This window comes from Penicillium atrosanguineum (assembly GCF_028827265.1).
Source record: "Penicillium atrosanguineum strain IBT 20685 chromosome Unknown utg000005l_segment0_segment0, whole genome shotgun sequence".
NCBI classification, from domain to species: domain Eukaryota; kingdom Fungi; phylum Ascomycota; class Eurotiomycetes; order Eurotiales; family Aspergillaceae; genus Penicillium; species Penicillium atrosanguineum.
The window spans coordinates 399,652-427,304 of record NW_026623137.1 but is presented as its reverse complement, the minus strand read 5'-3'; the positions used below and the strand labels follow the sequence as shown (position 1 = coordinate 427,304).

Genomic DNA, 27,653 nt, shown 5'->3' with positions numbered 1-27,653 from the left:
TAACGTCCTGCTCGGATTTAATGGAGCCCTGTCCAGAAATGTCGGGACTCAACATCTGGGTTAGCGCAGGTCCCAGCGACTCGTGCATTTCACCGGTAATTTTCCTCCCAATCGGTGAAATACATCTCGGATCTTCCTCCTATCAGACTCCTGCTCATTACTTTCCTCACGCAAAATAGAGCATCTCAATCTCCGAAGTCCTCATAAACATGCCAATTTAATGCGAAATGTTCTTCTCCGAGCTTTCCCCACAACATGCGATGCCATTTCCCCGGAAAAAGTCGTTGCAGAGCGGCCTACCCCGCTAAATCCACGTCTGCAGGCGTTGCTTAGCGTCGCAGCACCATAATGATGTAGACCGATGTAAGGACTGTTGTTATGTTTCACGGATATATAAAGACTCATTCCAGGAAGGATTGTCGCTTCTGTGAGACCGCAGACTTCCAACAAAAGTCCAGGCATAATTCTAATTATTGCTGATCCCCATGAAGATCTCGGCGTTGACGCAGGCTCTTAGCCTGATCGTGTCTCTCGGAGTTGCTGCTGAGGGTAAGGGACACTCACGAACAGACGCTTGCAAGCCGCACCACCCGTTCAAGCCACTTCCTTCCAGTCAAGCTAGAACCAAGACTTGCCACGTCGCTAGTCATGGCCACGGGAAAGATGATGCTTCAAACATTCTGTCTGCGTTGAAAAAGTGTAACAATGGCGGCAAAGTCGTCTTCGACGCCGATAAAACCTACACTGTCGGCACGGCGATGGATATGACTTTCCTCAAACATGTGGATCTGGGTATGTGCCACGAATGTCGTACCTAGTCTCGTGAAAAAGCTAATTGCAAATAACAGAAATCCTGGGCACTATCCAATTTACGAACGACACCGATTACTGGCAAGCCCACGCCTTTAAGCAAGTCTATCAAAATGCAACCACCTTCTTCCAGCTCGGTGGTGAAGATGTCAACGTGTACGGTGGTGGTACCTTGGATGGTAATGGCCAGGTCTGGTATGACCTCTATGCTGAGGATGCACTCATTCTGCGTCCCGTTTTGGTTGGAATCATTGGGCTGCATGGGGGCACCATCGGTCCGTTGAAGCTTCGGTACTCGCCGCAGTGGTATCATTTCGTGGCAAATTCGACGAATGTGCTGTTTGAGGGAATTGATATCAGCGGTTACAGTAAGAGCAAGAATACGGCGAAGAACACGGATGGCTGGTGAGTTGCCTGTTCCCTGATGGCCCCATGGTAGCTAATGAAATCTGTGGTTAGGGATATCTATCGATCATCGAACATTGTTATTCAGGACTCGATCATTAACAACGGCGATGGTATGCGACCCACATCGTTCCTTACTAGCTTCACGCTGACTGTCCGGCAGACTGTGTCTCTTTCAAACCTAACAGCACCGAGATTCTGGTCCAGAACCTTCACTGCAATGGCTCGCACGGTATCTCCGTTGGCTCTCTGGGCCAGTACAAAAACGAGGTTGACATTGTTGAGAATGTGCTCATCTTCAACATCTCCATGTTCAATGCCTCAGTAAGCTTCACAGCACTTGATATAAGCATACCAGATGGCCATGAACGCTAACTGAGTGACAGGACGGTGCTCGCATTAAGGTCTGGCCTGGCGTTACCTCTGCGCTCTCCACGGATCTGCAGGGTGGAGGTGGCTCTGGTAGTGTGAAGAATATCACCTATGACACAATGACAATCGACAACGTCGACTACGCTATCGAAGTCACCCAGTGTTACGGACAAAACAATCTCACTCTGTGCAATGAGTACCCCGTATGTGTCCCGGACATATTACAACACTTCAAAGACCAAACTAACCATAACTTGCCAAACACAGAGCAGCCTCACTATCTCGGATGTACTCTTCACGAATATCAAGGGAACGACATCTGGGAAGTACGACCCTGATGTTGGAACAATTGTTTGCTCGAGTCCCGATGTAAGTTGAACTGTGCGAATATGCTTTAGGGCTCGATCTGACTTTGCTCTAGGTCTGCGCGGATATCAAAGCGACAAATATCGATGTGACGAGTCCAGATGGGGATGATAACTTTGTTTGCACGAATGTAAGTCTTACGGAACAATGCATGAGAATTGCGCTAACATTTGATTGTTCAGGTTGATGACACCCTCTTGGATGTCAACTGTGCGTCCTCGGATTAAGTCTGCTGTCCAAGTGACTTTGGATGAGTGCAAGGATGTTGTTCGGCTTTAAGTGGTTGTCACGTAAATCTTATTGTTCAAGTATATATTTCATCACGGTTGATGCAAATCAAAGTCATCCAAGGTCTTGTCTGAACAAATTCCGTTCAGAGGATCTATAACAAACCAGATCATTGTAGTGATCTGATAAATCAATGCAGTCATAGCTTGGTTGAACGGAACGGCATCCATCACGCACCCCAATTTTTGCCGATGGTGGGGTTGTTTGAGCCCACTTGTATATCCACTTCCAAGGTCACATCCCGACTCGGACCATGACTTCCCGGATGACAAAACCCCGACTCTCACACCCCGTAATAGACCCCAAATTGACCCATCTCATTGGCCCATATCAACAATCCAACTCGGGCCCCGATGTCTTCAAATCCGGAGAGTCCAATAGGAAATTCCCAAGCCGGCCTCGCTTTGAGTAATATCGAAAGGATGGTTGGACCCCTCCACACTCCCGGGTACATAACGAGTCCCCCAAGACATCATTTCCCCATAAATCTTCAGACTCTGGAAGAGTGTTACACAGTCTCCCAGTTATGTCTTGCCAAAAGAAGTGTGACGGCTGTTCCTGCAGTGACGCTCCACCCAAGCCGGTCGAGATCGAGGACTGTCTCGCCGAGCTCAACGCTCTTCGCCGACGCAATCAAGAGCTTGAAACTCGTCTTGGCGTGACCTCAAGCGGCGGAAAATCTAATGTGGTCCGCAAGCCGGGCAAGACACTACGCTCGTCGGCATGGTTCGACTGTCGCAGCGACCCCGGCATGACCGCCATCTACATGGAGCGGTACTTCAACTACGGCATCACCCGTGAAGAGCTCATGTCGGGCAAACCTATGATTGGAATCGCTCAGACAGGCTCTGATATCGCGCCTTGTAACCGTCACCATCAAGAGCTGGCGAAGCGTGTTCGTGAGGGTATTCGCACAGCTGGAGGTATCGCTTTTGAATTCCCCGTACACCCTATTCAAGAAACGTCTAGACGGCCTACTGCGACTCTTGATAGGAATCTGGCTTATTTGGGCCTGGTGGAGATTTTGACGGGTTACTTCCTCGATGGTGTCGTTCTTTTGACGGGTTGTGATAAGACGACTCCTGCTTGCTTGATGGCTGCGGCTACAGTGGTCAGTAATACCACTACCATTTTGGAGAGGGAAGGATTGCCACTAACTATGAAAAGAATATTCCTGCGATTTGTCTTAACGTTGGACCTATGCTTAATGGGTACTCTAAGGGAGCCTTGACTGGAGCTGGCTCTGTTCTGTGGAAGGGCCGAGAGATGTACGCCACGGGTGAAATCGATGAGTATGAATTTATGGACTACATTTCTCGCGGGTAAGCTCCCATCGATACTTTGAACTGCAAATTTAACTAATATGGATGCAGAACCCCATCAGTGGGTCACTGCAACACAATGGGAACCGCATCTACCATGAATGCACTCGCCGAGTCTCTCGGTATGGCTCTTCCAGGCTCAGCTGCTATCCCCGCAGCATACCGTCACCGAGCCCAATGCGCCTACGAAACTGGAAAGCAGATTGTGGAGATGGTGGAAGAAGACCGCAAGCCCAGCGACCTGATGACCCGCGAAGCATTCGAGAATGCTATCGTGGCTAACGCTGCCTTTGGAGGTAGCACTAATGCTCCCATTCACATCAACGCCATTGCTCAACATATGGGTGTCCAGGTTTCAATGGATGACTGGGATAAACTTGGATCGCACATCCCTCTTCTATTGAACATGCAGCCTTCGGGTGAATATCTTGGAGAAGAGTACTTCCGCGCTGGAGGTCTCCCGGCTATTATGGCGGAGCTTCTAGACCAAGACAAGATTAACGGAGATGCTATGACTTGTAATGGAAAGACGATGGCTGAGAATGTCCGTGGCAAACACTCGTGGGATCGTCGTGTGATTCGTCCTTACAATGATCCATTGATGAAGGATGCTGGATTTATTCATCTGAAGGGTACCCTGTTTAATTCTGCTATTATGAAGACTTGTGTGATCTCGCCTGCTTTCCGGGAACGGTATTTGTCGAACCCCGAAGACCCGGAGGCCTTTGAGGGTTCAGTTGTGGTGTTCGATGGCCCAGAGGATTACAACAGCCGGCTCGAAAACATGCCCAACATTGACGAAAATACAATTCTGATCATGCGTGGCGTAGGTCCTTTGGGCTACCCCGGCGCAGCGGAGGTTGTCAACATGCATCCTCCCGGCAGATTACTCAAGCAGGGAATTGATGCACTGTTTTGTATCGGCGACGGAAGACAATCTGGAACATCAGGCTGCCCTTCGATTCTGAACGCCAGTCCCGAGGCAGCTGCCGGTGGCAATCTGGCCATTATCAAAGATGGAGACAAGCTCCGTATTGATTTGCGCAAGCGCCGTGTGGATATTCTGATTGATGACAGTGAGCTTCAGCAACGAATTGAGGAGGCTAGCAAGACGGACTACCCACTGGTTCCCAGCGGTACTCCATGGCAAGAAATCTTCCGCCAGGAAACCAGTCAACTTTCCGATGGAATGGTGTTGAAGAAGGCTGTCAAGTATCAACGTTTGGCACAGCGCGATGGCCCGCCCAGACACAACCACTGATATGATTCAAATGGCGAACTTGTACTTTTTATAACGAAATTATTACCCACATAGACACGTTCAACTGACAATAACACGGATTCTGCCCTGAATTTGAAGCAAAAAGTACATCCAGTATGATGAAAACGCATGTAAATAGATGACGTTTTAGCCATGCTAGTGGATTTAAATTCCAATTGTCCGCTCTGGGACTACACTCATTTACGGTCAGTCATGAGCAACATGATTCAATGTTCTGGAACACCGCGTCGAAAGCGACGGCTAAACCCCTTCTCCCCCGGAAGCTCTGGTCCCATATTGGTGAGACTCGGAAAGTCATATCCCGAGCTCTCCCCGCGTTTCCACCGCCCAGCCAGCCAACTATACTGCATTATTTAATTCTACACTCTGCTTGGCCTGCTCTCATCTACTGCCTAGTAGGCTAGTGAGAAGCATCTCTCATCTGTTACCTACTCATCCAGCTTGTCGATCTCAACTATCTCCATATCCCATCTAATTCCAACCCGGATCCATACAAATGGGCAAACGCATCATCGTGACCGGCGGCTCCGGAAAAGCAGGTCAATATGTGATCGATTATCTCCTTGACCAAGGCCACCAAGTCTTAAATCTAGACTTGACCCCTCTCCCCGCGCCGTTCTCAGACCGCGTGCACACGATACGAGTCGACTTAGCGGACAGTGGCCAAGTGTACAGCGCATTTACATCGCATTTCAAATTGACCGAACCATTCCGTGAGCCACTAGACTTGCTTCCTGATGCATTAATTCACCTAGCTGGGTACTCGCGAAACATGATTGTTCCCGACAACGAGACATTTCGGGGAAATGCCCTGTCCACCTACAATGTCATCGAAGCTGCCTGCAGACTAGGGATCAAGAAGATAGTCACTGCTAGTTCAGTGACTGTCTATGGCGTCAGCTATGCCGAAGGAGATGTCGATTATCCCTCGTTCCCTGTCCACGAAGAAGTCGACACACACCCCATGGACACATACGCCATTTCGAAAGTATGCGGAGAACGCATCGCTCGTGGCTTTGCCCGTCGTTTTGGAACCGATATCTACGTCCTCAGGATCGGTCCCGTTGTTGCGCCACATGAATACAAAGGTACTGTATTCGACTCTTACATCAAAACACCTGAGAAATGGGCTGCCCATGGATGGGGCTATACCGATGCTCGGGATCTAGGGCAGATGTGTGATCTAGCGGTTCAAAAAGACGGATTGAAGTTCCAGATTTTCAATGCTGTCAATGATGAGATTACGAATTATACGCCTTCTGCGGCTGGGTTTTTGGCGAGAGTGTGTCCTGATGTGCCTCATACAAGGGAAATGGATGCGAGGGAGACGCCGTGCACGAACAAGAAGATGAAGGAGGTGTTAGGATTTCGTCAGAATCACCCTTGGCAAACCTATTACGAAACTTAATGTGTGGCAAATGGTTGTTTCGCGTCCTCGAAGTTATATTGGAGGTGTTGTTTCAAGGTATCAAATCTGCATTTTGGTGGCACTGTGGTAGGCTCTCCACAAGTCGAGTACGCCTAAAAGAAGTAAAACTGTAGTGATAAAGAGATGCTAGAGCTCGCGTATGTTCAATTGAGATCCCAAGGCCAAGGATTTCGCCAATCCGGGTTATGTTCAGCCATCGGGCGGCTTTCCACCGGGACGAAACAATCCGATTGGCCAGCTATTCACAGGTCATAATGTACACATTCATCTGATTCCGACTGGATGCATAAGATAATGCAATTCTCCATCAAGCCGAAATCCTTGGGCAATAGTCTCAAGATCAAGATCCGATAATTCCCAATTTAACTGCGGAGTCCCCATATCCGTGCCCTCTGTCAAACCCTCCCGCTCAACAGCTGCCACAGCCTCTTCAACTTGCTCACCAAACCCAAGTCCAGGATCAGTACCACCATTCCAACCCTGCACCCCATCCCGAACCTCGATTCCCAAACGAGCAATCAATCTATCAAGATTCGCCCCGGCCTTCCCGGCCGCCATGTACAAACACTGATGCTCACGCAAAACAGTCCGACATAGCATAAGCGACTGGAATGAATTCGAATTCCGGCCTTTTTGTGCCACTATTCGTGCGTGGATTGTTGCACTGATGTACGTTGCGTAAGAGAGCATGTAGGGGGCTGTTGTTATTGAAAAGTTTTGGGAATAGTCGCGGAGGATTTGCACAATTTGGTTTGCGGCAGTCGTGCAGATGTTGACGGATTCGTAGGCTGTTGTGCTGTTGTGGGAATGGTTGTGAGCTGTAAAGAGAGGGCGTTGGGCGAGGATTATTAGGACATTGGAGAGGGCGCTGGAGAACCTCAGTTTAGTGGGGGCTGTTTGAATGGAGGATGGAGGGCGTACAGGAGACAGAATGATTGTGGAAGGAGGACGGATTCGGAAGAGTGAAGGAGGTAGTCGATCTGGGGTGGTAGACCTTGTCGCCATTTGCTTAGATCGGAGTTGATGTCTTTTGAGATCTTTTGGCTTTGTCTTTGGTTCATGGATTGAGATTCTGAGTATAGTTCACAGAGGATGCGTTCTGTGATTGTGGAAAGTTCGCAGAGTTTCGATAAAAGAGATACATTCAGCGAGGGAATGGCTGGTCCCTGGTGCACTGATTTATAGGTAATATCTTGGAACGAATCAAGCTCATCGTATTCATCCAAGAAATTGAGAGAGGCTTTGAAGTTAATTTGACGAAGAAGTGGGGGTCTTCCTTGGTAGAGACATTGGATTTTGTCAATTGCTAGGCGCCGAATAATTAGTAGCATTTCAGGTAATTGCGATTTTGATCGCTCACAATATGCTCCCCATAAAACCCGTTTCCGGACCTCGAGCTCCTCTGCTGACATTTTGTTGGACGAAGGAAGCACATGCAATCCAAGATCTATGATCATGTTGAAAGCATTCCCAGCGTACAACCAAGAGAGGCTTCGCTCGTCACATCTGGAAAATAGGGAGTTTGACATGATGAGCAATGCCTGAAGAGTCGTGATCTCGCTTTTATCAAAACTGTCTCGCAGGAGCTCGGTGAATCGCTGGCGGAACCTCCATCCTGCAGTGGTGATATCCTCTGGATCCGATCGGATCTCCGGTCGTGGGCAGTGCTTGGAGACAGTAAAGAAAATAGCGTTCAGTAGCAGCCTGGAAAAGTATGTCCCGCCGCAAGCCATGTCGCGCATGAAGGCTGGTCGGTAGATTATCTGAGCCGTGTAGAGCTGGCGGCTCCAGTAGATGGAGAGTAAATGCATTCCGATTTCAGGATCAACTTCATCGAAATCGAGTTTGCCTGCTGCAAGGTTGAGAGGTTCCAACTGTCCTATAAGTCCTGAATCAACAACCACATTCCAAGGTTACTGTGTTTCATATCAAGGGTACTTACTTTGTCTTGCTGTCTCTGCAAAAAGAAGGTGTCGAGTCCATTCATCTTTAATAGGAGAGTTGGATAGCTCTGTATTCTCATCTCCAGCCCCAGAGTTCGTGGTATCATCGTAGACTGCGCTGGTTGGACCATGGTACAACGATATACTATTGCGATGATGATCGCTATCGGGAACCTCTGGATGACTCCCTCGACTTGAGGGGTGGTCAATTGGCGAGAATCGGAAATCTTGAGGTGTAGAAACTGTTAGTTGGCTTCGCGTTGGACTGATAGCAACCAAGGCGGGCTCCGGTTGCATTGAGGAAGTTTCATTTGGAACATTCTCATTTCGCATTTGAAGAAATTGCCGACGAAGAGATGCATTTTCTTGTTCTAACTGTGTAATCCGATGATTAGTTGGCCTGATATTAGACATTAGTATCCCTGGGTGAATCGTCCGCAGAATTCCGGCTACCTTGGTTTATGTGGAGTGGCGCCATGTTGGCAATCAATGCTTTTGGCAAGGCAATTACTACAAGTAGGCCTCTGCGAATCGCATTTCAGCTAGAAATTTGGTCAGCAAAAAGCTTCATTCTTTAAGGTATTACAGCTTTCGAAGGCTACCTTTTTCTCGCGACAAAAGAGACATGCTGCCGGCGCTCGGCTTCTTCGGGTTGGCATAGTCGTGATCCGAGGGTACATAACCCCGCCACTCAATTTGAGAAGTATCGGTTCAGCGGTGATGGCATCATCATGGCCATTTATTAAGAATCAGCCGATCAGACTAAATGATGAATTCCCCTAGATAGTTTGAGGTCGCATATCGGATAGGATCAAGCTTCTGGACTGGACCCGTGCGGGGTGGAAAATCCTTTTTTGCGGGCCCGAAAGTCACATGGACACGATTTCGACCAGTATTGATTGGCACAACAAGATGTGTTGCAGTCCCTATTCTGGCCTAAGTATAACACCTGGGCACAATTTCTCTGCAAGTGGTAAAACTGACAAACGCGTCGTAGCAAGTTCTAGATGCAACAGCTCATTCAGTATATAAGTATAACCGCTAGTGCTTGTTATGCGATCCTTTTTAAGGAACATCCCGACTGTGCAGCATCCCCAAAGGCGGATCGTGATTGAGCAAACATAAAACCAACTCCTAGTTTGCCGCAGCACAAGCGCGATGCGGGGGACAAAATTGTAAGCGATTGAGATAATTTTCCAGGGCCACCGAGCGTGACTTCGAAAGATAGATCCGAACCAGTACGCGCAGCACATCAAAGCTGTCGGAACTGTAGTACCGACTTGATTCAATCTGGCTATGTCACATGCTGCTTACAACAATTTTGGAGAAAAAGAACGAGAAATGAAGATAAATGAGGGCCGGTCCTGTAGGAATCCGAATAAGAAACCATGCTAATGCATCCGGAAGCTTGTGTGGGTCCAGCAGGCAAAACAAAGGTGGACGGCCATGGAAATATGGTCACTCTCGGGCAACGGCCCATTCAAATAAGAACCCCCGAGTGGTCTTGAAGTTCAGAAGTTCAAAACTATTTCTTAGTACAATCCAATACCTTCTCCTCGGTCCCATCTGTTCCTTACCTAGTCCATCACCCATTACACCGGTCGCGTTGATTGCTTCGATTGTAGTAACCCATTCACGATTTCCTGGCTGTAGAAGCTTTTTCCGAGTATAGTAATCTGTATGCGTAACAACTTTGGCTGTGTGGATTAGACCTATAACGAAGCTAGTCTCATCGAAATTGTAGATATCCTCTGGTTGGATATCGAAGGTATTCATCGTTTCCTGGCTTTAAACTACGTATATATAGCCTTAGGGTCTTCGTTTTTGGTTCGTCGGTATTCGTATCGCTTCGGTAGGCGTATACTTCATTTCACCTATATGTGACAGCCGGGGGAAGGTCCGCGCTGGTCAAGGTTTATTATTCACTGCGTAAGCTGTTGCTCTTCAGATATTGATAATCGCATGTATTCGCGCATGAGGGTATGCCAGCGATGCGCTTGGCTAGTGTCATTCTAGGGATATCAAAGGTTAATACAGCCGAGCGGTCGGATTAGATAGACTTATCCTGTCTAGCCTTTTTGGCTAATAGGACCTTACCCTCTCTCTCTCTCTCTCTCTCTCTCTCTCTCTCTCTCTCTCTCTCTCTCTCTCTCTCTCTCTCTCTCTCTCTTGCGATTTCTGGCAATTTCTGACTATTTTTGGAGACATGGTGGTGGTTGGAAAAAGGAGAGTACACTATGCTAATCGATCAGACAATGAGAGTCTAAAACTCTCCACGATGCTCAGATATGATGGTAGTTATTTGAGATAATGGTCTCAATAAATTGGTCGATTGGCAAGACCTAATGCCCTCTCTTTTTTTAGCATAGGTATAAAGTTACCTCTACACTTCTTCAGTAGGCATGGGGAAGGACAACTGCCGCAGCCGTCACCGCCACCGCGTACCCGTGCCATAGTTATATCATTCTTGTACGAATCACAATAGTCGGAAATGCCGCGGATAACCATACAAGGGAACTCGGTAAGAGCTCCAGCTGCTTCCATCTCGAAACAGAGCACGTTATGCTCCTGTGATAGATCATTTTTCTTCTCAGCATCCTTGATGACGAGCTCCAAGGATGCTGAGCTCTCCAGACGCTATTGTGGCCCTATTTACAACGACAAAATAGTCATCTTCCTCGTCCATTGCTCGCTCGGTGCAGTGTTTTGGCTCACAGCCACCCTCCTCGCATAATACGCCTTTCACCTTGTGATCATAGTCTAGTGGGAGGAGGTGATCGTTCGTAGCCCCAGGAAGCTTTAAGCGATGAAGAGCTCGACGGTCAGTTTGGATTCTTTTCGTGTCCTCCTAAATCGGGTCATGATCCATTCGCTGACGCCGCACAGTCATCTCTCGTGCAACGTAGAGGAAAGCTGTTGGCGGGGGTAGAAGGGATTCTTTAAGTTCGAATTGACCTGCCATCGTTTTTCCATGATCATACTGCACTGCTCCAGAGTGTATACCCGTCGGTTCACTGACCACCACATGCCAAAAGCAGATCCCAAGGCTTCGATATTCCCTAATGCATTACTAGTTGTATACATGATGTGTCGATATCAAATATCCAGGCCTAGCTAAACTATTCAATATTAATCTGGTACCAAGATTAATCTGGTCTTGGCACCATGGTCGGTCGGGGGGGGATTTGAGCGTTGAAAGAACGGAGGGACGGAGAAAGCGATAGATGGTGCCATGGAGGGAATAAGAAGAGAAAGAAGCTGCCATCTATTAAACGAAACTAGAGGGCAAAGGCGGTCAGGCTTAACAAGCGTAAAGGCGCGAGGCGTTTTTGCATGTACCCATGGGATGAACTAGCCCTTTCGGGCAAAAACATCCCGCCCGATGACAAGATCCGACGGTGAACGGGTTCAACATTTGCATAGATTGATGTCTATGTACGTCTGAGGGAGAATAATATTGCCATCACAAGGCTACGTACAGATTGTCACAGATCAAGGACTCCTAGCGATAGTCATTGAGAACATCCCGCTAACACTCTCCAGCGATCCGATAATGACAGCTCTACATCTTTATCTCAATCTAGAGCTTCCCCTCACTAGGATCGAAGCCCCTCATACTGTCCCTGGTCTCTAATCTACTATCAGCCGCTCTGCTGGCCTGCCTAGTCTGGACATGATATCCGGACATCCTTGTGGCCAGGATTTGAGTTGCCTTCCTCTCGACCAAAGTGACTCCCATCGCGATTGCCCCCTCATGTAAAGAGGGGAATGGGTGCTGTGATGCGACAGTTATAAACCAGACTAGAGCCGGTGTCTGAAACTTCTCCTCAATACGCCCTTGTCTGTACCTCTTGCAACTCCACACTATTCATCCAGAACAATGGCGACCGCATTCACCTACCATGCTAAGGCTCAGTCTACCTTTAAGCCTCCGCTGATTGCCAACGAGAATGCTTTCCTCGGCGATGTTATCTCCAGGTAGGCCTTTACCCCGCAATGGCACTAGAAATACACGCGCTAATATTTTCTAGTGACAAGGATAATGCCGAGAAGCCCGTGTCTTGTGGATTCTACCGCCTAGAGAAAGGCACACCCCTCGTCTACACATACACCTACGACGAGATGAAGATCATCCTAGAGGGTCACTTTGAGATTTCGGATGAGACAGGTCAGAAGGTTACTGCCAGCCCTGGAGACGTGTTTTATTTCCCCAAGGGCGCCAAGATTACCTTCACAACCGAGGATTACGGGCTTGCATTCTACGTGGGTGATTCTCCCTTCCATGGAAAATATAGTACTGACCGATATCGCAGACTGGCCAGCGGGCTAAGGACGCGGCGTAAATATGACATGATGTCTATTAGTGCTTATTCTAGAAACACAATAAAATTAAAGCCCAATTTTGAACCAATTTCTGACCCGAAGACCGGGAACTCCGTGACCCCAACGGATCCATGGATGCGTTGCCTCCACTCGGGCTAGGCCATTCCCAATCCGGTAGTTTGATTACAGTGGACCGGGGTTCCTTGCGGTACACATCCAATTTCCTTGTTTAGTCGGCCATCGAGGTTGCAGAGTAACTACTACCTTGCTCCGAAGATAGTCAATAGTTGCTAGCCAGCAGAGTTAATCCCAATATCGTCGGATAGTAGCAAGGTAGCTCCTCTCTACCGAGACTATCGACTCGGCTAATGACGCCATAGACCCCCCTAGGGACCATCCCACCAGGCTATTAGTCTAAGACTTAGTAGGCATGTGAAGTTCAAGTGGCTGACTGTCAGGATGGGACTGGCTGGCCCTGAATAAGTGAAAGCGGAGTTTTTCAGCTCTTGAAACCTGGCAATGGGGGCACGCTAAACCCGATCTTGGCCCGGAAAGATGGGATGACTTGCAGGGCGAGCACCTCCGGGCGGTGGATTGAGTTCAGCTGAGTTTATCGAGCTGGTGATTCGCATCGAAAGGACCACTTTGGAGCACTAGCCTTGCACAGCCTGCATGACGTGGGGGAGTTGCTAGGGCAACACCGCAGAAGGAGGAAGCGGGCTGAAGTGGGATCGAAGGGACGGGGAAATGAAATCAAGATCGAACCGATCGGTGGAGCTGATCTGCCAGTTTCGCATAATAAACAGATTGGTCCTCGGAGGGGAAAGACAAAGGCATTGTGAAATATTTTGAAGGTGGTCAAGGTCGAGGTTCCAGTCCTGTCTATAACAAGGGGGAGCCACATCAACGCCCCTCTCCACCTTCACTTCTACAACCATCCACCATGGCTATCGATATTGCCGAAGACCGCTTGCGCTTGCCGAACCCCCGCCTCTGCTTCATACTCGCTCTGGCAATGATTCTTTCGGCCGTCCAGCGACTCCCAGCGATGGCTTTACCAGTCCCCCTCAGACTCCTCACGGCAGCCCAAGCAAATCGCGCCCGCCGCCTGGCGCACTCGATTTGCCCAACGCCTTCGACAAGGTCATGAAGTTGACCCCCACTTCGCCTACCAAGAACACTCACAACCACTTTAATCATCCCATGTTTACGGACAAAACTGGCGTGGAGGACTTTAATGAGAGTGTCATCCACCAGCGCCCCTCTAGCCCTACGCGCAAGGCCAATAAAGAGAACACCCCTCCCTCAACTCGTGCACCCAAGGACCTTCTCGGGTCGAATCCCACTGCCGCCGCACTTTCGCGACATGAGCCTTATCAGCAGCGGGATACGGATACATCCAGGCGCCAGGTCCAGCTGCGCGGGCTGACACCTGAAGAGATGGAGAAGTTGCAACAACCCCGCGTCAAGCGTCTGGTCAACGTAACACAACTCTGTATGTCCCAGAAACAAATCTACCAAGGTAAAATGATATGCTAACGAGGTGCGACAGACTTCCTCGATCACTACTTCGACCTCCTCAGCTATGTCCACAACCGTCACACCCGCCACACCCAATTCAAAGCCGCCTGCCCCGAGCCTCCTACCACACCCGCTGAGGAGTATGAGCCTCAGTTGCTGAAATATCTCGGTCGCGAGCGTGCGCATCTGCGTAAACGTCGAACGCGTCTGCGCCAACATGACTTCCAGATTTTGACCCAGGTCGGCCAGGGTGGATATGGACAGGTGTACTTGGCACAAAAGAAGGACACGCGCGAGGTCTGTGCGCTCAAGGTCATGAGCAAGAAACTGTTGTTCAAGCTGGATGAAGTTCGACACATTCTCACAGAACGCGACATCCTGACTGCCGCTAAGAGCGAATGGCTCGTCAAGTTACTGTATGCTTTCCAGGATGATAGCCAGATCTACTTGGCTATGGAGTATGTCCCTGGTGGAGATTTCCGCACTCTGTTGAACAACACTGGTGTCTTGCACAACCGACACGCTCGCTTCTATATTGCCGAGATGTTTAGTTGCGTTGATGCTCTTCATATCCTGGGCTACATTCACCGTGATCTCAAGCCTGAGAACTTCTTGATCGACTCAACCGGCCACGTCAAGTTGACTGACTTCGGTTTGGCCGCTGGCATGCTGAGCCCCGGCAAGATTGAGTCGATGCGCGTCAAGTTAGAAGAAGTTGGCAATACATCCGTCCCCTTCGGTCGCCCAATGGAACAGCGAACGATGGCCGAGCGTCGCCAAGGATACCGTACCCTGCGCGAGCGTGAAGTCAACTACGCCAAGTCCATCGTCGGCTCGCCTGATTACATGGCCCCCGAGGTGCTCAAGGGTGAACAGTACGACTTCACAGTAGACTACTGGAGTTTGGGTTGCATGCTCTTCGAGGCACTCGCCGGCTACCCGCCTTTTGCAGGTGCAACAGTCGACGAGACATGGCAGAACCTCAAGCGCTGGCAGAAGGTGCTCCGGAAGCCCGTTTACGAAGATCCTAACTACTTTTTGTCCCGCCGGACGTGGGATCTCATCACCAAGCTTGTTGCAGCGAAGGATACCCGGTTCAAGAACATCCAGGAGATCCACACTCACGACTACTTCGCCGAGGTGGACTTCGAACAGCTGCGTGAACAGCGCGCGCCATTCGTGCCGGAGCTTGACTCAGAGACTGATGCCGGTTACTTTGACGACTTCAGCAACGAGGCCGACATGGCCAAGTACAAGGAGGTCCATGATAAGCAGCGCGCGTTGGAGGACATGGCTGATCGTGATGAGAAGATGAACAAGGGTTTGTTCGTCGGGTTTACCTTCCGGTATGCACCTCCGTCTCGATTCTCATTTCTCTGAACCAACACTAACGTATCTTGAAGCCACCGTAAACCCGCTGTCGACAGCACAGGCCGCAACTCCCCGCGCAAACCCATCTCCACCGACGGCTCCAACTTCGGAACCATGTTCTAATGTGGGGGCCGGCCCAGTTTCCTCCTTCTCTTCTTCACGCTGGAGCCCGCATTGCCAAGCTGGATCTTGGGTTCTGCTGCCCAGATTTCCCGCGGATTATGAGTTTAATGGCGTTTGTTCTTTATCAGTTATCTCAAGGTACTTTCTACGCGATACGTGCAATGGCAAGGTCACGGCCTCTTTGGGGAGTTCAAACACTCTGTATCTGTATCATACATATAATAGACGGATTTGCCGGTATGAATTACCATTGTAGGATTCTCTCTACAAACGTGTAAGATGCAACAGGACCGGGTATGAGGTGTCCCTTAGTTGGTAGGCAACTGGCGCACCATGCGCAGAATCTCAGACTCGTTGTCACCAATAACAGCACGTCCATTGATCCAGTCAACAGTCTGTAGATGGGTCAGCGTCATCATCCTGAATATCCAGCCGCTCGAGAAGAAGGAAATACATACCACAGGTCGAACAAGTCGCTCAGGATCCTCCTTGAACAGCTTCAACGCCTGCTCCGCATCCTTCGCCCCCTTGACGAGCTCCGAAATTCCATAAGTGGCCTTGTCGCCCTGGCCACCAACACCGCTAACGGGGTTGACGTAATCCAGAATATTGCGCAGCTGGTCTGTCGTCGGCACGTCGGTCGACACCTCCAGCTTGAACTCGCCGCGCTGCTGCTTCGCGTGCGACGAGTGGTCAGATGCTTGGTCTTCTGTGGCGGTTTCGCCGGCGGCCGCGGAGGCTTGTTTGAGGATGTTCAGGGCCCGGGTTGAGCTGGCGAGGCTCGGGCTGTGGAAGAGGGTGATTGGGTCGAGGGTTTTGCTCTGGGGTTCAATGTTAGTGGATTGTTGGAAGGAGGTGAGATTGATGGGACGTACAAAACGAAACATCTTGGTGGTGGGATTGGGAGGTTTAGATTTGGGGGTGGGAGAGTGCTAGAAGTGATGTTGAGCGGACCTCAAGTTGCAAGCTGGAAGTTCCTGGATGATGTCATTTGTTCCGGGGTCCCGATCGGGGCAGCTCGGAATAACATTCGGTGCCAACTCCACCGGGGAAATGATGTGAACAATTGGCGAAAGGGTATTTGAATGCAGGTTTTATTCTTGATTTGCTTCAAAGGTTAGAATGCTATTCTTGTTGTTTGATGCCGTCGCTGATTCTATCTGTAGTTATGCGTGTACACTGTAGCTAGACCGACCCACGCGGAAGAATTATCCGACATGACTCGATATATCCCTTTGACGGAAAGGAATCTAAAGTAAGTAGGAATTGAATATACTGGGGCAAGATACTTCATTCTTTGACCCTCGGTTTCGCCATATTGACCTTCTTACCCCTTCCAATCTTGTTCTTAAATCGTTTCTTCTTCAAACCTGACGTCGCTTCCTTGAATTTTTGAACAATGGCAGCACGCTGCTCGTCGCTTAATTTCTCATATTCACTCCGTCCTTGTTTCACTAGTTGGATATCCAAGGATGAGATGTGTTTCCGTGAGAAATAGTGAGTGGCTTCCACTTCCAAGCCACCCAGTGGATAGGTGATGATGGCTGATAGTCCTGATGAATGTAAGTGACTGATTTTGAGCGAGGCAAAGGCAGAATTACCAGAGACTGTCTTACAGAGACCAGACAGTATGCCAATCCCAACGCCAGACAATACCTTCAGCACACTATGTCGTCGGGCACTGGAGGCGGGATATGTGATGAAGCTTGTCATGCCTTCGTAGACATCCAAGCACATTAGCTATACAGCGCTGTCAGCTAGGTACTTCGGAGCCACCAGGACGCCAGGCTACGTACCTTCCCGCCAGTCTTCAGTCCACTGGGGAAATCTTGAACCGTCTCAAGCGGCCTTATTGCGTTGTCCCCCCAGATCCTCGGGGAGTTGTGTAGACCCTGCGTAAACGCCATTCCCATATGAACCGGCGCACGCACCAGACTTGACGAAGCCCGACAGAAACCCTTCACGAAAGTACCAGCTCTCGAATCTCGGAAATGGACATCCTCTTCGCGAGTTGCTTTCTCAAAATTCCAGCTCATAGACGAACCAATTTCTCCGCACCCTTTAATGGCCGACCCAGTTGAATCAAATATCGCCAGGGCGATACCAGTTACGGGATTTCGTGGTCCAACATGGATCTTGTAACTACACGGTCGTAACCTACTTCCATTAGCATGTCGCATATCGAACGTAAAGCCAAACTCACAGCTCAAGCTTATCCAAATCAAGTAACCCCATATCCATCAAGAGCGCAGAAGAAGTCGACCCAAGCTTAATATCCGTCTTTCTCACCCGCCATGTCGCCGCACTCATCGGTGTAAGAGAACACTGCAACATCGACAAATCCAACTGCTGATGGAAAGACCTTACACCGGCCTGCACCCCATCCTCGTCATTAATAACATCCCCTATCGACCGTGACATCTTCCGCACATTACATCTCAGCGCAAACCCAATCGCATCCGCCAATTTCTCAGCTGTTAATTTCTTAAACGGAATAGGCTCAGATCCCGCTCCGACTCGCGCAATCATATTCCCCCAGAAAGGCTGGTCGCCAAAGAAAGGCACGACCACCGATGGTTTCCCCGCTGCAATCGCTGCTGCGGTTGTTCCTGCTCCGCCATGATGTACCACACAAGAGACGCGCTCGAAGATCCAGTTATGGGGACAGTCTGCGACGGTGAGGACTTCGGGTGGCATCTTTATGTCGCCTAATCCGCTCCATCCTGTGGAGAGCACAGCTCGTACGCCGGCGAGTCGGACGGCTTCCAGTAGTAGTTCGGTGAGGTATTTCGGATCATCAACAACAATTGATCCGAATCCGATGTAAATGGGGGGTCTTCCTGCGTCTAGGAAGGCCTGCAGTGTTGTTGGCGGTATGTAGTCTACAGCGGGAGGTAGAAAGTAAAATCCCGAAACTGAGATCCTGGCGCCCCAGTCATCGGGCTTGGGTATTAAAGCTGGGGACCTGAAGATTGTTAGTCATGATACTCATAATGGGGGCTTTACGTGCCAGCAGTATGTGTACGGAATCCCCAAACGTGCCACCAGATTTGGTCCTGACGATCTGTCAATTTGGGGCAAGCCGAGAGTCTTGCGTCGAAATGAATTAATCGTATATCCTAGGCCTTCCCATATCAGTTCTTCTAGAAGCATGTAAGACAGATAATTCGTGATCTTCTCTCCTAACGATGAAGATTGAATATTGGCGAGAGGGTGGGGAAATGCTTGTGTCGGGGACCAGGGCATTCTGTACATATTTAGATTAAGTGAAGCTCGACAACAGCGGGATGGTAAGTGTGCATACGTGAACATGAGATGAAGCGGAATCCCCAGCTTCTCCGCACAGTGCACATGTGCAAAAGAAGGCGGGTTCGCAATGATGGCATTTGCCAGGAATGGCGTTGCTGCCGGGTCGTCATTTTCATCTGGCAAGAAACATGATCGCCAGCATCCCTGAAGAATCTCGCGCATATCTTCTCTTTTCTCTGAGATACTTCCTTTTCGGATGGTTTCCATGCTAGGAAGAAGGCCGGGGTTTTTCACCATGTAGGCCATTAGCTTTCGAGGATCTCCGCCGATGTTGAAGAACTCTAGGCCTACTTCCAGGATGAATGAACGGAATGTCTCATGTGTCGCAACACGGACACGATGGCCTGCTTCTTTGAGGGCGATTCCTAGCGCAACAAAAGGCTGGATGTCACCTCTTGAGCCGACGACCTGGATAACTATGTTCATCATTGGTGGTGTCACGTTGATATTGCCGATCTCTGGTATGGGATTGTCTGGAAACGCTTGAGAGGTGCACCATTCGTGTCGTAGGCCAATGTTTACCCGGCCGTCGCCTGGGATGTCAGTAGGTAGTCCCGTTTGGATCAAATGGGGTTAGATGGCACCTAAGACTTCAGCACAGTTCGATTCATTATCACTGGCAGGTTCCCTATGGATTCGGCTATTCTCCATGATGAGTTCTGCAATGAACTTTGTATAATCGAGAGCTATGAGTCGCGAGGCAACTGATTTGCCGGAGACTGGCGTTTGTTTCTTATTTTCAATGAAGAAACGTGTGAGGTTGAATCTAACATGGCTTGCATTATTATAAATCAGCTGGTTGTCCAAAAAGAACCGAATTAGATAACCCTTCATCAAACCATCCAATTACTCTAGTCGCGGCTCGTTAGATGACGTTGTGATTTGTTGGAACGCGGGTCGCGACTCTCGTATCATTGGATGAACCTAACCGTCAGGCATGTCAAAGTTTTATTACCAATCACAAGCTCACAGACTCTCTCTCATCCCATAGTTCGTTATTCCGGATGTCACGGCTAGCGGGGGCGATATCTTGGCGGCGTTTAGCTCCGGGCTTTGAGCGTTAGACCGTAGCATTAACCTGATCTGTCCAACCAAACAGCATTAACGCGGGCAGCTCGAGTCGGCACTCAAGTCCTGCGACCTCTGCGGGGACACGGTTCGACAAGGGACCGTCTAATTGGCGTGCTGGTACTTGAATGCAGTGTTCTGGGTTGTGTTTCAACCCATCCAGGGTTGGCATGCGATCTTAGTCTTCATATCGCTTATGCTAGCTATATTTACATAATGCAGCTAAAACAGGCATTCATCCCTTCACCATCCGAAATTCTCAATATGCAGGTAGATCCCCTGTGCGCCAGTGCCCTTATGAACTGCCCGTTCATCGCTGAGACACACTACGCTGCGACGAACATCGTCTGCCAGCCCGCGCGGACCGCATACGACCACTGCGCTTTCACCTTCTGCCTTTTCAAGAACTTTGCGGATGATTGCACGTGGGTATGGACGGCCGGATACAAAGTTTGCTTTTGAATCTAGCGACGCTGATGTCTGGGTGTATGTCGTCTTCCCGGTCATGCTCTCTAGTTCTAGTGGCGTAGGTGCCGGGCCTGAACAAGTACACGTGCAGGTGGGAATCGCATCTTCGTCTTCGATCTGCTTCGTGCAGCAGCATCCTCCGCCAGAGAGACAGCCTTGACCAATTGCAGCAATATGTGAGGATGTAAATGATACGCCTGAAACTGAGCGCGCCGAGACATGATCTGTTTCGATCACTTCCTTCTGTTCACTGGACTCGATCATTTGGCGGTTTGCAACTCCATACGAAATCAATGGGGTTATTTGCTGGGTGGTCGGAGGCTCGAGTTTCTCGTCGCATGTGATGTAAATAGTGATATCGATCTCTTTGTTGAAGCGTGGCTGGATGCGGCGGCATTCCTCTACATCGGCCAGCACAGATTGCAACTGCTCCTCGAACAGGCTCAATTGTGATCGAGACTTGATAACCCAGACGAAGCGAGCCCGATTGGTCGCCGTCCAGCGTCGAACCTGGCCAATTCTCCTTTGATTTTCACAAGGGCTGTCTTTCTTCCAAGCTGCCACGAGATCTCTCAGCAGTGGCATGGCAAACGTTGCACCCATGCCGCCGGCTATAAGCACAACGCTGTCGAATTGGCGCAGATTTCGGATAGATCCATACGGCCCCTCGACAAAGATAGTTCGACTGCGCTCATTCGGCACTGTTTCGGCACCGAGGACCTTGTCCTTTGAGGCATACCGGAAGAATCGCCTTGTGCCACCAGTTTCGGCACGGATCAAGAATTCCATCTTGTTGTCTTCAGGGATAGATGCAATAGTGAATGGGTGGCTCTGCAACGGGACGACAGAGTGGCATGTCAGGAAGACATGCTGGCCAGGTTGCCAGTGAATACCGGGGTTCTTAACGGTCACCCTGGTGACATTTCCTGGTAGCGCAGTAAAAGTAGCCGAATGTGTCCAGAGGGCACTCTTGCTGGCCTTGCGGTGAAACATGGACAGATTGGAATATGCACCCCAAGCATACCTTGCTACACGATCAAACACTAAGAGACCAATGGGAATCCACACCCAGATCTTGACTTCATTAGGAGCATGCATCCACACAGCCGCAATGAATCCGACAAAGGTAACCAGATGTTGCAGAACAAAGACCTCATAGCTGAGTCTTCGAATAGGAGCCACCGACGTCAGCACGATAAAAGTCAGAATACACCAGGCCGCGAACCCGCGTTTTGTGAGTGGATCATTCTTCAGCTGGTATGTGATATAATCGTAGCGACCCCAGTTGCGGAACCAAAAGCCCATGTGGATCGTGGTTGTCAGCCATAAAGTGCGCGCAATCCAGCGGTGGAACCAGTTCAGTCGGGCATAGCTCATGTCTGCTAAGAAGCCGATGATGTTCTGTCGCCCTGCCAGAAGGAAGATGAGTGGTAGTTGGCAGATGGCGATAAATCCGGTGCGGTAGCCGACGTCTTCCCATTTCCACACGTTGGCTGTATCGAGTTTGTAGAAGCAGAGGACAAGGACCACGACTAGATTGGCGAGAATGATGAGGACGGGGCCAAGAGGTGGAAAATGGATGGTATATTTTCCCACTGAGATAGGGCTGATGGTGGCATAGCTCACCTCTCGGGCTATTGCTGTGAGTGTGGCATAAACGCTAAAGAAAAATGATTTGGGCTTTGCGGGGGCGAGTGAGGTGTCTCGCAGTCTGCTTTGATTAGGGTTGCACTCAGATCATGATAGAGATGAAACTCACCGATGCTGCGCCAGTACTTTATTCAAGATATTAACCACTGTGGCAGTGGCGATTGCACTCCCCACGACAGCCCAATACATCTTCTGTAAATAGAAGAGACCGGGGACGCCATCACCCATGGACATTGAGCCCATGGGCATGTCGCCCATTGACATGGACATGATGATCAGACCAGGGGGGCTGGCATAGTTTCAGAGGGAGGGAGAGAAACAGAAAACCAAATTGGGAAATCTAGGAACAAAACCAAGGCCAAGAGTGTCGAAGAGAAAGGGCTTATCAAGAATGTGCTCACTGGCGGAAACGTCAGTGGAAAGTGTGGCAGCTTGCGCCGACCCGCTAATCTGCTCGCCCTTGGCATCTCATTCAGAAGGTCCTTGCGTTCCTGATACTTCTTCTCATTCTTCTTCTTCTTCTTATTCTCCTTCTCCTTCTCCTCTTCAATCTGTTCGGAACCACACACATGGATCACTCCATGAGCTCCATGAGCTCCATGAGCAACATGGACTCCTCTTCCGGATCCGGCATGTCGATGGTCTTCACCAACACACACAGCACACCTTTGTTTTCCTCTGCATGGGCGCCCTCCTCATCAGGGACCTATGCGGGCACGTGTATCTTCCTGATTGTGCTGGCCATTATCGACCGTTGCCTCATCGCCTTCAAGGCTACTTTGGAACGCCACTGGCTGGCCTCTCACCTTGAGCGCCGCTACGTCGCCATCGCAGGCAAGACTACAGAAGCTGGGCGTATAGACTCAGATCCAGATGCTAAGATGGCCTCCCTTGTTACAGCTCAAGGTGTGGAGGAGTCAGTCAAAATCGTGCATAACGTCTCCGAGGGACCGATTCCCTGGCGCTTTAGCGTTGACTTGCCGCGAGCATTGATGTTTCTTTGCATTGCTGGTGTATCCTATCTACTGTATGTCCCACCGTTCCTTCATCTCATCATACCGGGCATGTCATACTGACACGTCTATAGCATGTTGGCCGTCATGACGATGAACATCGGCTACTTTTGCTCCGTTCTTGCGGGCGCCTTCATAGGCGAACTGGCGGTTGGCCGATATATTCAGACATTCGAGCACGGCCATTGATATTATTTACGATATACGTGATTGCATCTTCTGCATGGATAGGCGTTTTCCAATTCACTTCCAAATGGTTCCAATCCAAGAAGTAAAGTTGCCGGAAGCGGGTCAGCCCGCTGAGCAGAAATGAGCACATTTCCCTCCGCATTGGGACTAGTCCCAATCCGGGTAGCCGATGCTGCCCCAATCTCGCGCTTTGGGCCTCTTGCATGCTCATAATTATGGAAAGCAAAATTGTGCCCAGGCCTTGTGAACTCCCATTTTATATAGCTGACAGCATCGTTCGATTACGGCGTCGCTTTCCATAAATCCAAGACTTCAACTGACGCACAATTAAACCTCCAAGATAAGCAAGGCGGGGCCATCCACGATTAGGGTAAAATAAACGATGACTCAAAAATTTCGATCCAAGTTAAAAGCATCAATTGTGAACTCCAAGACCTTTGGCCTCCTGGAAGTGCATCAATACGAAACCTCTCTTTCCGCATTGATTCAAACTTGACGGTCCACGGATCCCCCATCAGCCTTAAAATGTCTACCCCACAGTTCAAGCTTATCTTCCGCGTGCCACCCTCCCACCTGGAGATGTGCAAGACGGCTGTATTCTCCGCCGGCGCAGGGAAATACCCGGGCGGCCTGTACGAAGAGGTCAGCTTTGAATATCTCGGCGTTGATCAATTCCGGCCCAGCGCTGGCTCTACACCTCATATTGGTCAGCCGGGAGTGTTGGAACGAGTTGAGGAGTATCAGGTTGAGACGCTGTGCGTTGGTGAGGAGGTTATGCGGAACGCTGTGAAGGCGTTGCGAAAGGCTCATCCTTATGAGCAGGTTGTTGTTGAGGTCGTTCAGCTTGTGGATATTGGTGATATTGATCGTCGATGAAGGTTAGATTAGCTTTTCTTAAGTTTGTGATCTGCGATCGTGCTAACGTCTACTATAGATCCGGGAGTCTCGCCCTGAAAATCTGCAGGAATTGAATCAGCAAATTTGGGGTCAAGGGCAGGTTGAGACCCAAGAAATGTATATCCTTTAGCTGGGTGATCCGACATTGCTACAACGTAGCCATTGGAGTTTGCCCAGAGAATATATTTGCCAAATTTTGGATTGTAGATAATGTGGGAACGACCACGTCCTCCAGAACCAGCGCAAGCATCGACTGTGTCAGGATCAGAAACCCTTCGTATTTCCTATTTAATTGAGCAATCTTGCTGTATATGGTGGAGAGAAAGAATCTGAAATACCAGTTGACCAGATCTAACGACGAGTAAGTCTTGATTCCATATGCTTCGCTGCCTTTAATTAGCCGGCTGTTTCTGTATAGGTAATATATACCGCCCATTGTGAGGAGTGGTTAAACGTAATCTTTCATGGTGTATAGAGAGAGAAAGCGTCTGATTCATGTCTGGTACACTGATTAGCCTCTGACGAACAAAGGCGGTGTACGGGCATAGTTGAAATATGGCACATACGCTAATAGTGTGAACAGTGTAGCAATTTTATAAAAAGCCTCTTTAACCCTCTTTCACTCTGCCCTTCAAATATGCTCTCAGCTTCATTTTCAAATCATTTTGAGAATGGATTTTGTGTTGATACTTGGGGGCGGCGGAAATGGCCAAGACTGGGAGAGCTTGCCTGCTGCATCCCATATACTAAATAATCTCATCCTTGGCGGATAGATTGAGCCTACTCTTGCGGTGATGCGTTCTTCCTACAATCTTGCTCAGGAGTACAAATTTGTCCATGGGAGCAATGCCTCCTTAATCGCCCCCACCGCCGTTTTTACATCTGCAAGATTTACATAAAGTACCTCTGGCATAGAAACTCAAATGCACGCAGATCCACAGTACACACTAAACTTGATGTAGGTGACCATCTACAGAATTACCCACCTACTACAAAGGGAAAGCAACCTGAGACCAATATCAAAATCTGAGATCCCACTCTGCGCCTCCCCAGCATTCAATATCTGTGAGTCCTCCTGCGAGACATCTCGGGCGACCGCATGAATCACAGGTCTGAGGCTCGGGCTTCGTAGGGCTTAGGGCACACAGCTTACCTGCCCCTGAATCACAGCCTCACCTTGTAGCATGTCCAATGACTATAAATACACACATAACTTTCTACCGAGTACTAATTACCAGTTGCGCAATAAATGATGGAGGAATTTCTCTTGCAACACGCTGATCGCCATCAGCACCTGATCAGGCAGTTCAAACCCAAGCCAAGACCTAATGAGGGAGACCCAGTCACTAGTCCCAAAATTACTGTTGCGACACGCATAAGGCCCTTGCTCGATGAGGAAACGGCTTCCGGTCAGGTCCCTGCGGCCTTTGCGAGGGTTGGCGAGAGTGGAGTTGTGGATCTTCATGAGTTGAGGAGGGTCGTTAGGGGTCCACCCCCGTTGAATGTTAGTCATGATCCCTTCCTATTTGAATTATGCATATTCCGCGTGTAGACTATGCAGGCATAGGTTTCTCATACTGGGTTATAGTCTTCTTCTTTTCGTGTCGGAGAAGTGTTTGGTTCCGACCGGAATACAGAGTCGATCTATGAGGATCTTGTACAGCCGCTTCTTCCGTGGGTTTGGGAAGGCCATATTGGGACTTTGTTTGCCTATGGGCAGACGGGGTCCGGAAAGACTTATTCTGTCAATGGAATTGAACGCCTAATTGCTGGCGCCTTGTTCGATGGCACTCTAGAAGGACAGCGCAGATTGCACGTTTCCATCTTCGAATTGGCAGGAAACTCTGCATTCGATTTACTGAATACCCGCGCGCCGTTCTCAATCCTGGAAGATTCTTTCGGAAATACGCAGCTGGCCGGAGCAAAAGAGCATGAAGTTACTAGTACTCCAGATCTCCTTGCTTTGATTGAGGAATCCGCCTTATTCCGACAAACAGCATCTACAGAGAAAAACGATGGATCTTCTCGCACACACGCCATCTGCCGCATCAGAGTCCAGAATCCGACACAGAATACTCTGGATGATGGCGTTTTCTACCTTGTTGACCTTGCAGGCTCAGAAGCCGCTCGAGACATCTTCAACCATTCGGCTGACCGAATGAAAGAGACCCGCGAGATTAACATCAGTCTATCCATATTGAAAGACTGTATTCGCGGGTTGGCAATCATGGATAATTCAAAGTCTTCTAAGAAGCCATATATCCCTTTTCGACAGAGCACGTTGACAAAGGTTCTCAAGCACGTTTTTGACCCCTCGGGAAATCACGAGTGTAGGACAGCGGTGCTGGCTTGTATCGGTCCAAGCTTCTTGGATACCGGGGCCACCAAAAACACCCTTCGGTATGCGGAGATGCTTCGGTCTGCTGAAATGAAGGTGATGTCTTCGGGGTACAACCCTGGTGTGCCATCGACATGGAATAACAAAGAGCTGAGAAATTATATCAAGATTCAAGTGGGTAATTCTGTGCAATAATCTCCGCATTTACTAATTCGTTGATTAGTCTGGTAATCCTTCCGTTTCACCATCTGTTCTTGCGCCAAGTGAAACTGGAGAGCAACTTCTTCGGCTATCTTCTTCCCAGTTCATATCCCGCTGTCTCAGGTCGGACGGTGTAAGCGGCGACCAGGCCAAAGCATTACACGCCAAATTTTGGAGGTTGCACATTGACTCGCAACGAAACTCTTCCGGAAAGACTTCAACGGCCAAGAAGAACGTTCAAACTCTTTGCAAAGATTCCCCATCCGAAAGATACTCATCCAGCCGCGATCCCGCGCTCGAAGGCAAGACCACTGTGCCAGATTTCAAAGAGCGCATCCGGCCAGGCATGGTCATATCCTGGACTTGCCATTCCCCATCAATATCTCCATCAGATCCATTGAAGCAAAACCTGGCCCTTGTGCTATGTCCTCAAATTGCAGATGCAGCCCAGGCACAGGCTTTCCTGGGCTTTCTCGGAGACAAAGCCCGCCAAGTATCTCAACGTGGGCAACGCTACCTTTGTGCAACAGTTTCATCGGGAGCTCTAGCGGATACGTATGAGGTCAACATGTGGCGTCAGGTTGTTGTTGATGTGAAAGATATGGAGGCCGAGGTTCTACTGGAGTATGATGCAGCCACACGATACCACCACATTACGGTCTAGACTATGGTTCGGCTATTATGTTTCAGTCTGTCAAGATCCAGGAAAGATCGAGTTCCGAATGGGTTGGATATTAAATACGCTCAAATCGACGGGCTTGGCACTTGCCCTGACTGCGTTCAATTGAGCAGATTATCCCGATGAGGTCAAGCGTCTCGGGTAAACCGACCTTTCCTAGGAACTAAACTCAAGGGAGATAAACCAATCTATGGCTTCGAACGGCAGCTGCCTTCTTTTTTTCTGTAGCGGCTCTCGGATTCAAGTAGTGACACTGTTGGCGGGGTTCACCGAATTGTTGATATAG

The 27,653-nt window shown here is 49.4% G+C and overlaps 12 protein-coding genes across 12 annotated transcripts; 8 read left to right on the top strand and 4 right to left on the bottom strand.

Moving 5' to 3' along the window:
- Positions 1-485: 485 nt before the first annotated feature.
- N7443_006399 (putative extracellular exo-polygalacturonase) lies at positions 486-2,180 on the top strand (the record flags this gene model as incomplete). Its single annotated transcript, XM_056886455.1, has 8 exons — positions 486-792; positions 849-1,215; positions 1,270-1,328; positions 1,379-1,539; positions 1,602-1,790; positions 1,855-1,956; positions 2,009-2,083; positions 2,136-2,180. The coding sequence occupies 8 exons, from the start codon at positions 486-488 to the stop codon at positions 2,178-2,180; spliced, it is 1,305 nt and encodes a 434-aa protein (XP_056740104.1).
- A 587-nt stretch (positions 2,181-2,767) lies between these two features.
- Positions 2,768-4,824, top strand: N7443_006398 (IlvD/Edd family dehydratase; the record flags this gene model as incomplete). Its single annotated transcript, XM_056886454.1, has 3 exons — positions 2,768-3,352; positions 3,409-3,563; positions 3,615-4,824. 3 exons carry the CDS (start codon positions 2,768-2,770, stop codon positions 4,822-4,824), a joined length of 1,950 nt encoding a protein of 649 aa, XP_056740103.1.
- Positions 4,825-5,341: 517 nt separating this feature from the next.
- N7443_006397 (NAD-dependent epimerase/dehydratase family protein) lies at positions 5,342-6,253 on the top strand (the record flags this gene model as incomplete). The annotated part of the gene is made up of 1 exon (XM_056886453.1): positions 5,342-6,253. The coding sequence occupies one exon, from the start codon at positions 5,342-5,344 to the stop codon at positions 6,251-6,253; it is 912 nt and encodes a 303-aa protein (XP_056740102.1).
- A 285-nt stretch (positions 6,254-6,538) lies between these two features.
- Positions 6,539-8,616, bottom strand: N7443_006396 (fungal specific transcription factor domain-containing protein; the record flags this gene model as incomplete). The annotated part of the gene is made up of 4 exons (XM_056886452.1): positions 6,539-7,142; positions 7,196-7,580; positions 7,635-8,153; positions 8,217-8,616. Coding segments are annotated over 4 exons (1,908 nt in total), but the record flags the coding sequence as incomplete, so codon positions are not given.
- Positions 8,617-12,097: 3,481 nt separating this feature from the next.
- Positions 12,098-12,560, top strand: N7443_006395 (cupin domain-containing protein; the record flags this gene model as incomplete). Its single annotated transcript, XM_056886451.1, has 3 exons — positions 12,098-12,195; positions 12,249-12,480; positions 12,531-12,560. 3 exons carry the CDS (start codon positions 12,098-12,100, stop codon positions 12,558-12,560), a joined length of 360 nt encoding a protein of 119 aa, XP_056740100.1.
- Positions 12,561-13,743: 1,183 nt separating this feature from the next.
- Positions 13,744-15,555, top strand: N7443_006394 (putative serine/threonine protein kinase; the record flags this gene model as incomplete). The annotated part of the gene is made up of 3 exons (XM_056886450.1): positions 13,744-14,035; positions 14,093-15,407; positions 15,465-15,555. 3 exons carry the CDS (start codon positions 13,744-13,746, stop codon positions 15,553-15,555), a joined length of 1,698 nt encoding a protein of 565 aa, XP_056740099.1.
- Positions 15,556-15,863: 308 nt separating this feature from the next.
- Positions 15,864-16,442, bottom strand: N7443_006393 (uncharacterized protein; the record flags this gene model as incomplete). The annotated part of the gene is made up of 3 exons (XM_056886449.1): positions 15,864-15,950; positions 16,014-16,376; positions 16,431-16,442. The coding sequence occupies 3 exons, from the start codon at positions 16,440-16,442 to the stop codon at positions 15,864-15,866; spliced, it is 462 nt and encodes a 153-aa protein (XP_056740098.1).
- Positions 16,443-16,845: 403 nt separating this feature from the next.
- On the bottom strand, positions 16,846-19,293 carry N7443_006392 (glycosyltransferase; the record flags this gene model as incomplete). The annotated part of the gene is made up of 5 exons (XM_056886448.1): positions 16,846-17,295; positions 17,352-17,697; positions 17,759-18,520; positions 18,581-18,802; positions 18,860-19,293. The coding sequence occupies 5 exons, from the start codon at positions 19,291-19,293 to the stop codon at positions 16,846-16,848; spliced, it is 2,214 nt and encodes a 737-aa protein (XP_056740097.1).
- Positions 19,294-20,175: 882 nt separating this feature from the next.
- On the bottom strand, positions 20,176-22,320 carry N7443_006391 (ferric reductase family protein; the record flags this gene model as incomplete). Its single annotated transcript, XM_056886447.1, has 2 exons — positions 20,176-22,111; positions 22,160-22,320. 2 exons carry the CDS (start codon positions 22,318-22,320, stop codon positions 20,176-20,178), a joined length of 2,097 nt encoding a protein of 698 aa, XP_056740096.1.
- A 311-nt stretch (positions 22,321-22,631) lies between these two features.
- N7443_006390 (copper transporter family protein) lies at positions 22,632-23,252 on the top strand (the record flags this gene model as incomplete). Its single annotated transcript, XM_056886446.1, has 2 exons — positions 22,632-23,077; positions 23,138-23,252. The coding sequence occupies 2 exons, from the start codon at positions 22,632-22,634 to the stop codon at positions 23,250-23,252; spliced, it is 561 nt and encodes a 186-aa protein (XP_056740095.1).
- A 525-nt stretch (positions 23,253-23,777) lies between these two features.
- Positions 23,778-24,128, top strand: N7443_006389 (uncharacterized protein; the record flags this gene model as incomplete). The annotated part of the gene is made up of 1 exon (XM_056886445.1): positions 23,778-24,128. One exon carries the CDS (start codon positions 23,778-23,780, stop codon positions 24,126-24,128), a length of 351 nt encoding a protein of 116 aa, XP_056740094.1.
- Positions 24,129-25,398: 1,270 nt separating this feature from the next.
- On the top strand, positions 25,399-27,352 carry N7443_006388 (uncharacterized protein; the record flags this gene model as incomplete). Its single annotated transcript, XM_056886444.1, has 3 exons — positions 25,399-25,653; positions 25,738-26,661; positions 26,711-27,352. 3 exons carry the CDS (start codon positions 25,399-25,401, stop codon positions 27,350-27,352), a joined length of 1,821 nt encoding a protein of 606 aa, XP_056740093.1.
- Between the last annotated feature and the right edge of the window lie 301 nt (positions 27,353-27,653).